At 36.1% G+C, this 12224-nt stretch overlaps 1 protein-coding gene across 1 annotated transcript in view; it reads right to left on the bottom strand.

Annotated features, from left to right (window-relative positions):
* TPO (thyroid peroxidase) overlaps positions 1-10843 on the bottom strand; it is a 43871-nt gene extending 33028 nt beyond the window's left edge. The window contains 1 exon segment of the mRNA XM_005521932.2: positions 10767-10843. Within this exon segment, the coding sequence (XP_005521989.2) occupies positions 10767-10843 (77 nt within the window).
* Positions 10844-12224: the final 1381 nt, after the last annotated feature.

Here is a 12224-nt window from a genome sequence, read left to right as displayed (position 1 = left end):
CTGGGTTCTCAAAGAAACAAAAGGCTGACATCAAACATTTTTGTTATGAGTTTTTTCTTGAATACTTTCTTCACTTCTGTTTTTTACCTTTTAATGTCATAATGTGCAGCATAATTCACCAGACTAGAACTTTTCTGGATAGCCTTTGTAATGCAGTTTTCTTCAATTTGTTCTCAGCAGGGAAAAAACAAAAAGAAAGAAAGAAAGATAAATATGGTAATAAATAGCATATTTATTAAAATGCTTACAAGTAGAAAATACACAAGTTTATAATATTAAGGTACAATTTTTGCCCTTTAAAACCATCTCAATATTTTATTTCTGAAATTAATGTTGTGGCTTCTGAGCTTTCTAAAAGTAAGGTAGAGGTGATAAATAAATTCTTCCATAATTTATAAGACTTGGGGATTTAGATTTCCTTGCTTGAAGTATAAATTCAGTTATGGACATGTTATATAGGACCAAATATAATAAGTCCAGGTGAAACATGTTGTGTGCTCTGTATGCAGTTGTGTTCCTTAGGCTTCATACGTATTTTTAATAAAACTGTCCTTGGATTTACAGGACAAACCTGACCCTCCCTCACAGGAAATGGGAGCTGGTCTGAGCCACATGAAGAATTGAAGTCCATATTCAAGCAAAATTAGGACCTGGGATTGGGCCAGTGCATGAAAGCCCTATTCCCATTTCTTCACATATGTTTGATGGAAAGATGAATGTGAACATAATAACACTTCAGCTGTGGTATTTTGTATAATGCTATTATGAGGCTTAGCTTATCCCTCTTTTGTGCACATGTTGCTTTACAACAAAAGAACCAGTCGTGTTTGAAGTCCAACTGGTTTATATCTAACTGAATTTTGTGTGATGGCCCATTTATTTCTTAGAAAACAAATCATAAAAAATACTAACAATCATTTATTTACATTCATCATTTATATACAGTGTAATTTTAGGGGAGCATGTTTTACCTGTAGCCAATGCTGTGCTTTTTCTACCATCTATTTTTTGAATAGGGCACTCAGCTCGAGGAAGAGAAATGTGTGATGAGGAGTAATCTCTCCAAGGCTAAATTATACTCTACTGAAATTTTCAGTATCTAAGTATAGCAGTAGTTATTTCTCTTTATCACCTATGCATAATAAAATATTCAGATGATTCATTTGGTGTCATCAATTGGACTTCCACTACTTCTAAAAACCATTTTGAGTTTATGTTAAAAAACAAGTTTGATTTTTATAGGCCATAAAATAAGTAAGTCTTTTAGAATTTAATACAGCATATTTTTAAATTACTTTTAGGGGGCTTAGCTCTGAGAAGTATAATATGCTTGAAGTATTCCTCATAATGTGATATTGATTGAGACTCTGATGTAAAAGAGAATATCCAGTTGCTATACTTAAATTCCATTGTCTCTCTTCCTTTTCTACTAAGTATGAATTTGGTACCAATGCAGTGTCTTCAAAAATGTGGTTCTTGAGTAATAAATATTATCTTGTACTGTCTCATCAGACCAAAAACACTTACTATAAAAAGAATCACATTTCATCTATTCTATTTATTTATAACACATGTATTTTTTTGTATATTGGTGCTTTCCTGTGCCTTAGGGAAGGATATAAAAAGGAGGGAGAGAGACTTTTTCTATGACAGGATGAGAGGCAATGGTTTTAAACTGACAGAGTGCAGGTTTAGATTAGATAGGAAGAAATTCTTTACTGTGAGGGTGGTGAGGCTCTAGAACTGATTGCCCAGAGGAGTTGTGGCTGCCTCATTCCTGGAAGTGTTGAAGGCCAGACTGGATGAGGCCTTGAGCAACCTGGTCTGGTGAACGGGATCCCTACACATGGCAGAGGGTGTGGACCTGGATGATCTTGAAGGTCCCTTCCAAACTAAACCATTCTATTATTCTTGGATTCATTTTGTATTAATTAACATATAATGTGGTTGTTTTAGACCACATCTTTCCGAACAATTTATATGGAAGCTCAAAGTAAAGAATCCTGTACAGAAAGAAAACCTGATCTCCTTTTTGAAGTGATGGTACAAAAAAGCTTTCTCATAAGTAATAGCTTGGGAATTTGTTTTTAATTTAATTTTTTTTGCATATAATTTTATTTTATTTGTGGTTCTACACTAACTTTAGGTGAAAACTTGCCTAGAGAATCATATCGCCATCCCTTATGAATCATGTGTATAGCTATATAATATAAGAAATTGTGATTTGAAATCCTGTTTCTTTATTATCTCTGCCCTAATTTAATGTAAAATCAGGCTCTGCAGATTTCTTTTAAAATTTAGTCTACTATCTGCTACACTTCTAATTTATTAGATTTAACTGATTTAAATTAAACAGATGCAGATAATGGTAAGAATGACAAGATTACATTTTTTGAACATAGGAGCACAGCAATCTGAGATGCTCTAAAATCCACAGGGTGCCAGCAGCCAACAGATCCACAGGAGAGAAGCACCCTTGTGGGACAGCAGGAGGGTGCCAGGTGGGACATCCTATGGCAACTGCCTCTAGCCCAGGATGATTATCAGATGGGGAAAGAAATCCAGCAATCGTGCTTGGCAACATGTCATCTGACATATGAATGCCACTAAGAAAGTAAAATCACTCCAAGTCAAGGAAGTGATTGAGATACACTACACATACAAAATTTTACTTACTGAGTTTATGAAATTGCAATTTAAAAGAAAACCTCCATGGTATAATTCTCAGAGAAGCCAGGTAGTATATTTTGCACACAAAAGAGATTGAGCTATACTGCCATTGCTAAACCATCTTCAGTGTCAGTATTTTCAGTTTAACAGTCAACACAGGAAAATAACACGTATTTTTACTGTTACTTACCAAAGATGGTGTCTTTCCCTGTTTGAAGGAAAGAAAAGAAAACAGCCGTGAAGGCTATAGCTGCTGAAAATCCCAAAATAATGAAAACTTTCATCTACAAGAAAGAAGAGATAACGGTTCAAAATATATATACCATTATCTTCTAATTATAAGCCAGACTATAAATAATTTTCTGTATACAGAAAATTTTACTTTAAAATTAGATTTCCAGCCATGTTCTGACTATGTTTTTGAAGTTCAAAGTAATTCACTTTCTCTTTTTCCCTTCCTTATTTATTACTTTTCTTTCACATTTTGAGAAGCTTCTAGCACAATGATACACATACCTTTATTTTTTAACATAATATGTTTTCACAATATCAGTAGCACTTAGGTTATATATTAGAAAATCATCAATATTTTACCCCCATTCGTTTGAACTTCTCTGTGCACGACATTGATTTGATTGTAAATTTGTGACTGGAGATAAGATAATGAAATGGCCAAACTAATAGCAATTAATCAGACCCTAATCTGTGCTTCTAGTCAGAGATAACTGTGGTATCAAAGCAGCACAGTGAATATGCTCAGTTGGCTGAGGCGAGCTGCATTCTCCATTTCAGTATTGGTATTCTGGCAGTTCTTACAGCAGTGCAAATATATAAACTCTCCAAGAGGTATAATTTTTCACATGCATTATGTTGACTGGAAATTGAAATATTTTAAATATTTCTAGCTTCATATCCTATCAAAATTAAAAAACCATAATCAAGTCTGAAAATTCAGAGAAACTATCTTGCCCATAGAAATTCAATGTGAAAATTCCCCTTAGATTTAAAGAGTTAATATGATGAATTTCTTCTGGAAAATGGCAAGCAAAAGTTTTATTGTCTGACCTTTTGTCTGCTGAGGAGATTATCTTCCACAGTTCTGTACTTTATCGATGGCAGTAACTGTTCTGAATTCTGAAAGCCAAGTACTTTCCAGGGGCCCAGTTTATGCTATCAGCTTCACGCACTGGTACTCACTCAAGCTTTAACAGTGCAAATTTTTTCAAAATCTTTTTGGCCACATTTATGTTCCCACAAAGCAGAAACTGACGTTAATACTTGATTTCCTTATTTTTTTCCTGCTGAGAACCAAAAGATAACTGTGTAGTCAGTTCTTACATCAGAATTATTTTCATGAAATTAAGAAGGAAAATAAGTTCATAATAAATATATATATATACACATGTATATAATTATATAATTATATAATAATTATATAATATATATAATGTTATACAGTAAAATAAACTATTTTTCATTAGTTTTTCTTTTTAAAAATTTATTTTACAAAAAGGCAGCTTTGTGTCCAATTTTATGCATTCTATAATTTGTGCTTTACCAAAAGAACCATTTGGAATTCAGATGTTAACCCCCAGATGTTAATTCCTTCCAGCACTTTTTATTTAGTCTTTTTCTCTGAGCCTAGATACTTTTCTTTAGTTACACTTTCCAGCCCTATTGCTTCTTTTAAAGTCAGTACTCTGACCTAAAGAATCTATTCGGCTGGGTTTTGTTCCATTTTCCTATAGAGGCAGAGAGATCAACATCAGATCTGAAATCAATATTGAGGAGTGCCTCATTTACTCTGTTGGATCTCTCCTGGGAGATCACAAGGTGGAGCCAACATCAGCGTTTTGACCTCTGCCATGGGGTATAAGGTGAGTAGGAGGTGGGGAGCAGGGAGCATCCTGGACCTTGAGGCTGAGGTCCATGGTGGTGCAAGAAAACCTAGGAGCATGTGAACTGACTGGAGGACAAACTCCAGGATGTTATTACAGAGGTTTGGGAATATCATCCATAACCTGTTCACTGCAAAGGTGAGTGGACATGGTTGAGAAGTGAGCACAGAGCAAAGGGGAACAGACCTCCATTGGAAAAGTAGGTTTATGCTCCTTGGCTGGAGAATTTAAGACTGAAGACAAGAAGTCAAACTTGCAATACCCCTTTATCCTGCTTCAAATTGTAAATCTTTTAAGATTATGTTTCCTTACATAAGAAAGTATAAGGGAGATTGACTTCTAAGGCACAGCAATACATTGAGAAAAGCAGATCCATTCCAAACACCTAATAGAATAAAAAGCTTGCACTATATCCTTTCATATACTTCACAAGTGCTACAGATTTAATTTCTGAGAGATGAGAGACTTTCTTAAAGTGAAAAACAGGTTTGATTTTCTTTGCTGTTTCACAGTCAAAAATCAAAGCTTGCCCATTTAGTTCAAAAAGAGCATACCTACATCAAGGTTTGTTTGAACAAGGATCTCAACATCTGCTCATTGGTTGCAGTTGAAGCATTTGTCAACAGTGGGCCTCAAATGGTTACACACAGTAAATTGGTCTGTGACGAAAAAATTGAATGGCAACATTTATTTTGTGTTTTTCTAAGTATGAATATTTAACTGCCCGCTGAGCCACAAATACAGTTTTAGTTAAAATCTGTGTGAAGTCTTAATTACACCAGACTCACACAGATGGGCACAACTGCATTCCTATTCTTACTGGAGCTCATTCAGAATCTGATTATCGAAATCTGATGAAAGAGAATTAAGAGGGTAAAAATAAGGTGCTCAAGAACAGCCTTAATTTTTTTAATCCAAGATTCACATACTGTCTTTGTAAGTGCAGAAAATTTCAATGAAAATCATGCTGAATGCAGCCCCTTTGTTCCAGATTTTCTGTTAGCTGTTTGTCTTAAGCCATTTTTCCAGCAGAAAGGGTGTCAGACCTTCATGCTGCAGTGAAACTGCACAGATCAGTGATGGTCTAAGCATGGACTACAAGACCAGTATAAAACAGTCCTTATGCTAAACAAAACTCTTGAGAAAAGCAGCAGTGAACCTTAACAGTTAATCATATTATTAAGTTTTAAATTGACTTGTTCAATTTGCTATATTCCCAATATTTAAATCTGCACATGAAGACCGGTGCTGTATCTATGTTCTTAAAAGTTAAAGACCTATAAAATAAATCTTTGAGTTGAGGATAAAAAGATAAATTCTGTTCAAGGAAATACCTCAAGGCAATAGAATTTCAGATTACTCACATAAATGAATTTCTGTAAACCTACTATGGTATTTAGAAAAATTATCTCATACTTAAAATATTATGCAATTGCAACTGATGTTTGATACAGGAAGCAGACACAATTCTATAATCTCAAAACAATTTGCATTTGCACTGTAACAGCCTGCAGCCGTGCCAGGCTCTCTGAGGCATCATCAGTTGTTACAAGCATTGGATTAGAATGAGACCTCCAACACAAATCTGTGCTGCTGCAGGAGCTATTTTTGATAGCAGATTACACCATTTTGTAGCTTTTATTGACAATCCTGGGGTCTAGCAAAGCGTGAAGGACACTGTTAATATGGATGTCTAATCTATAACAGCAAAATTAGTTTCTAATCTCTCCTGGGTTTTAGAGTTCTAAGAACACTCTTGCAAGAGAAGAGGCAAAAAGTGGATATTGTTGAACAATACTTCAACAGAAGCAATTTTGCTGAAGTTCCAGCTTAACAACATAGAAGCAAAAGCAATAAGCCTCATTTTAATATGTTAAGCAAAATATCAGAAGTCAAAAGAGGCAAGAAAAGGGTGAAATAAAAGTAGTTCACTGGGAAAGATCAATTTATCTGGGTAACAATGATGCCATTACTTCTAGTTACTCAAAATACTTAGCTTTCTTCTGGAATAAATTTAATTTTATTGGAAAGGGGTTTTTTTTTGCTATTACTCTCTTTAGCTAGAGAAGATCTTGTAGAGGTGTCTGAAAGTCAGAAATGGGATGAAGAAGGTGAATAGACAACAATCATTCATTGTCTATTCCAGTAGAGAACTAAAGGTCATACGGGCTGAAAACAAACAAAAAAGTACTGTTATTTAGACAACATAAAGCTATACCATGAAACAGCTTGTGTCTGGTAAAAAATTTCATCTAAGTTCATAGAAATATTGTCACAATTTTTTGAAATTAAAAATATATTAAGGCCTATGAGGTAAAAGATTTACAACAGGGAGTCTTGCATCACAAATTAACTATGGCTGTAATTTTTTTTATCCTTTTTTTACAGGCTTTTCCTAGCATTAACACATGTTTGGTTTTTTTGTTGTTGGTGGTGTTGTTTTCTGTTTTGTTGGGGTTTATTTTGTTTGGTTGGATGGCTGGGCCCAGAGAGGGGTGTGAATGCTGCCACATCCAGTTGATGGCCAGTCACTGGTGGGGTTCCCCAGGGGTCAGTGCTGAGCCAATCCTTCATCAGTCATTTGGACAAGGGGATTGATGGCACCCTCAGTCAGTTTGCTGATCAAACCAGTTTGGGTGAGAGTGTTGATCTGCTGCAGAGCAGAAACGCTCAGCAGAGGGATCTATCTGGACATGTTGGATCAAGTTGGATTTGGTCAGTGTATGATGCTGAAATCATGTCCTAAATTTATTTTTCTCAGTAGAAGGTGGAATGTGACATCAATAGACATGAAAGCGTCTTGTTAAAATGTTGATTTAAACCCAAATTGATGTCTTATATCATGCAAGCAAGCATTGAAAACCAGTTACAGGAAGAATCCCTTGGATGTTCTGTTGTTCTGGAGTAACCCCACTTGCAGAACAAAACTATGTAAAGATAAACTTAACGGCAGAGAAGAGCCTACTCAGTTTCTTGTGTCTGAATGCATGCAAATCCTGTATATGACTGTTTGAAAACTCTGCCTTAACTAATGAGAAAATTATGATTTATGTGAAAGGATGTGGAACAGATGAATAATTTTTAAGATCTATAGAAGGTCTGAAATTCAGTGGCTTGAATCACAAAAACTTTTTATTTTAAAATGAGACAGAAAATTAATCTTTCATCTTCACAGAGCACTAGTTTCAGACCAAACTCAGACTCTTTTAGACAGATTAATTGCAAGCTGAATGATGAACTTTCTGCCTTCTTCCAATGCATGGACTTCTTGCAGAGACCACTGCAGTTTCATATGGTGAAGTTTATGTCTTGGATTTAAGGGTGGTCAGTAAGTATGTCAAGTAGTTCTAAAGCTGATCAAATGCTAATAAGTATTGCTGCTGGAGATTAAATAGGTCACACGAACACAGCTTGAGGTGTGGTGAAAGGAAGAGAGAGCTTTATTTCTTCTCTCAGGATTTACAGGTTTCTGACCATGGCCAGGGATTGGATAGTCAGGATAACACCTTCCCAACCACACTGGCCATGAGATATGTCCATCACAAGACGTGTAACAGAAAGAATGTACACATATCTATGTTTACAGTTACTGTCCTGGGAAAGTCTTTAGAAAACTATGTTAGCAAGCTCAGAAATCTGAGTTTTCAGGGCGACAAACAAGATGATCTTTTGTAACTTAGGAGAAAACAGAAATGGAATTAGCAAAACAAAACCACTGACCACATAATGAAATTATGAGAGACAATTTTTAGTATTCAGCCTGCTGTGAATAAGGTTCTCAGCATGGTTAGGGACAAATCCACAAAATAATTTAACATTCCAGAGGGAAAACTGGGAAGTGAAAGTAGTGACAGTGATTCATTACCATACTCAAAGGATGGCAGATGTTTCTGTCCTGCTTTTACAGTGAAATATTTCCATGGTAGGAATCATGACAAATGGATACATTACTTTAGATGCTCTTTTGATACCACTAGGACCTGGACCAATGTCTTTGACCTCCTGCCTCCCAGGTCCAACTTACTTGGAAAATCCAGACAGTGACAATGTTTGCATCTTGTACCTATCATTTGAAAGAAAAAAAAAGGTGGTGTAGTCAAAGTGCTCAAGAAAAGGTGGTGACATCTGTAAAGGAAGAAGCACAGGGAATCAATGGAGACAGAGTCTGCCCTGCAGATCAGAGTGAATGCTATATAATGAATGTTTTATGGTAGTTGTGTGTTCTCAGCTGTTCTATTGAGCTGGGTCAGATATCTCAGTAGGACAGTGTTGGTACAGTCCATTCTGATGAGTGTTATTCTCTCTCTGTACTGTCTGAAAGAAAAACCTCAGAGAGTTTTTAGGCTGTAAACCATGCCCAAAATGAGGCATTACAGATGGTTGTGATGTGGAAGCCCTTCTGTACACACAAATGTTGCAATCACTTGGAGAGCAATGCTTGAATTCGTCCTCACACTTAAACACTTTCTGCTGTTCTGCTTTAGTAACCTGCCTGGTAGGTTGCATTTTCCCAAGCATGGCATTGACTTTCAACTTTATTATTTAATTTTTAATAATTTGTTTTTATCAATTTAAGGATAAAGGCAATGGTTAATATTAACACAGTAAGAAATCATTCTGGACTTGGAGTTATCTGTTTGAAAATAGAACTAGTAAAGGGAAACAGTCAGTGATGTTTGATGATCTCAAGATGGCCACCAGCTCATTAAATGGACTGTTCACTAGACACATCCTACATTATAAACACATTTTGTTAATTGAAAACCACATTTTAACTCTGATGAGTTACTCTTGAACTGTTTCATCCAAGTTCATATTCACTCAGGCAAATGAGTATGCTTCCAAATTAATCTCCAAATTTCCATTAGTCTCTCACAAATCAGGAAAGTAAATGATCTGAAGAAGTTAAATGAAACATTCTTCATGAGTGCTGATATTAAAAGGTCACAAAGCACTACTCTCTGGAATATTTAGTGTTCAAGTGAGCCTTATGGCTGAGTGAAAAAAACATCTTGGCTATTTGACGTCATGTCAAGGTTCCAAAAATCTTGAACTGTTGTTTTTAACGCCCTTGTGAGTTTGAAGCATTCTGTAGCTAAAGTACATTTTAGAAAACTCTCAAAGTGAACAAACAGGAGATGATATAGCTTTCTTATTTCTATGTTGAAACATTCAGATGCAAAAGGCACATAAGAATTAATAACCATGCACCATTAAATAGTAGCTAGTAGCATGCATGAAACCAATCACATTTAAATGAGTATTAATAAGAATCAATATTTTGTGAATCATAAGCTGAGGTTACCAAATCAGTGAAGGAACATGGAAGAGTATGTGTGTGTATTGGTATATACACACACATAAAAAATATATACATACACACATATATGCATGGACACAGACAACAAAAGAATAAATTTTTTATTGAAGTCCTCATACCTGAACTGATATATACTATTTAATAATAGATATTAAATAAATAAATAGATATAGATATTAAATAAATAGATATAGAATTAAAAAAAACCCAACAAACTAATACAGTCAAATATAAAGTTTTGTCTTTGGAAATACATTTTATGGATAATAAACATGGGATAACAGAAAAAAGGAAAGAAAGGAAAGAAAGAAAAAAAAAGACCTGCTGTCAATACTTGGAATTGGTAATTCTCCTACAAATCCATCACATCCACTTCTGAGATCAGCAAACTGTGAGTGAGCTTTAACCATGTGAGGATCAAAGGAGAGAAGGTACTTGGTTTGTTCTGTGAAAGTGCTTAAGTTTGGCACTGTAAGTGGTTGAATATTCACGCTTTAAAAAATAACCTATAGGGAGCAAATTTTCATTTCTGCAGAAAAAGGTATAAGAAAATGAGCTGTACTGGATTTAAACGACCCTGGAGATGAAATAAAACATAGCTTGCAAATAGCAAAAAATACAATTAAAAATTTAAAGTGGTTACAAGGGTGTGCAGTGAAGAAGGAAGAAGGAAAACCTCCACAGGGTCCTGACCCACTAGGCCTGCCTGAGTTCGGGGTCCTGCATACAAGTCCCTTGGGTCCCAGTGTCCAGTGTTGTCACACCAGCTCTTTGTGAGAAGGAGAACAAACCCAAGAATTGACAGAAAGAACACCAAATTTAACCCTCCCCACCTATGTACTCATTACTCCTCCTGCAGACTGGTATGCAACACCTACCTGTTGCCCTTCCCCTGCTCCTGCCCAGCTTCCTGGCCCTGCTCTTCCACAGGCAGAGGTGAGCTCTGCCTGGGCATCCTCCGTCCATGACCACCCGCCTGGCTGGTTTTCACACAGCAGCTTATTGCAGGGTGTGTAATGGTAGATAGGCGTTTCATTATAGGTAATCTGGGATGAGGTCTTTCTTGTCTGGCAGATCAGCTCATTGCTGGAAACCTGCACGACACTTCTGTGTATAATTGTAAGCACCATGGTTAGAAAACTGTCTATGTAAGGTTTCTCTAACAATTTACCCCTCCTTTTTCAGGTATGCAGTTGATTTCAGATGCACAAAGTAGCCCTTTCTTCAACAACAGAAAAAACCTAATCTATGCTCAATTCAGATCAATAGTATTTGGCAGCAGAATTGTTTGCCTACTGGGAGGATCACTGTTCCCTTGAGAAATAATAAAATTTGTGTTAATGAGGAATAAACACTCGAGTGAGATGTCCTTTCATGGGAAGCAGCTTTTGCAGCTGTAGCACCCTGGCAACATGTGCTCCCAACAAGAGTTCTAACCTTATTTCATTGGACTCATTAATGCCCTCAAAACACATATATATGTTACTGTAATATTATACTATGCAATTTTTCAGGATTTTGATATCCAACTCCTTTTTCTAGTTTTCAACAAAGTCATCACAACTTAAAAGAACTTCTTATTCACAAGGCATGCATGGAAGATAAGGATGCTCTTCTCTGGTACAAGGTACTGATGCCATATGGTGGAGCTTGTCTATGTATCTTGGAGTCCCTGAAATGGAAAGCTGCTTCTGCAGAGTGAATTAAAGGTGGGTGAAACACTACAGATTTCATCTATACCACTGGAGATCTCCAAATCCAGATGAGCATAGTTACACAGCCTGTAACAAACAGCATCTGGCCTGTGCTAATTTTTCAGCCATGCCTAGGGGCATTTCAACATATTGTTGACTCGCCTGGGGCAAAAATATAACAGAGGCAATTTTCACAAATTTACCTTAGAGTCAGCCACAACCCAAGTCCCAGCCATTTCCTAATATAGTTTAATTTACTCTTATCAGAGCGATGAAAAGGTCTTCACTAGAGAAACAGCTTGGTTTATATAGGATGCTCTCAAATTTTTCAAGGTGATTGAATGTGGCCACTATGGAAGACAGAAGCATATCAGAATCTTCATTGCATCATAGAATAGTCCCAGGCTCTCCTGATGACCACTCTGAAGGACAAAATGAACTTCCCAGAGCTCTAACAGGAGAACATGATTAATCAATTTGTTGTGGGTATCCATTCATAAATAAGAACACACTGATGACTGGGCCGGTAGAAACTTTGGGATGTGACAAATATAATGTAATTCTCTTGAAGTACCATGAATAAGAAATGACTCCTCTTCCTGCAGAAATTATTAAGTAGGGTATGAAGTTGAGTGTGTAACT

The sequence above is a fragment of the Pseudopodoces humilis genome, chromosome 3 (genome assembly GCF_049639895.1).
Source record: "Pseudopodoces humilis isolate 2021_Gansu_Grassland_sample_001 chromosome 3, ASM4963989v1, whole genome shotgun sequence".
Taxonomy (NCBI): Eukaryota; Metazoa; Chordata; class Aves; order Passeriformes; family Paridae; genus Pseudopodoces; species Pseudopodoces humilis.
Note: the sequence above shows the minus strand (reverse complement) of the source record. Positions and strands in the feature narration are given on the sequence as shown.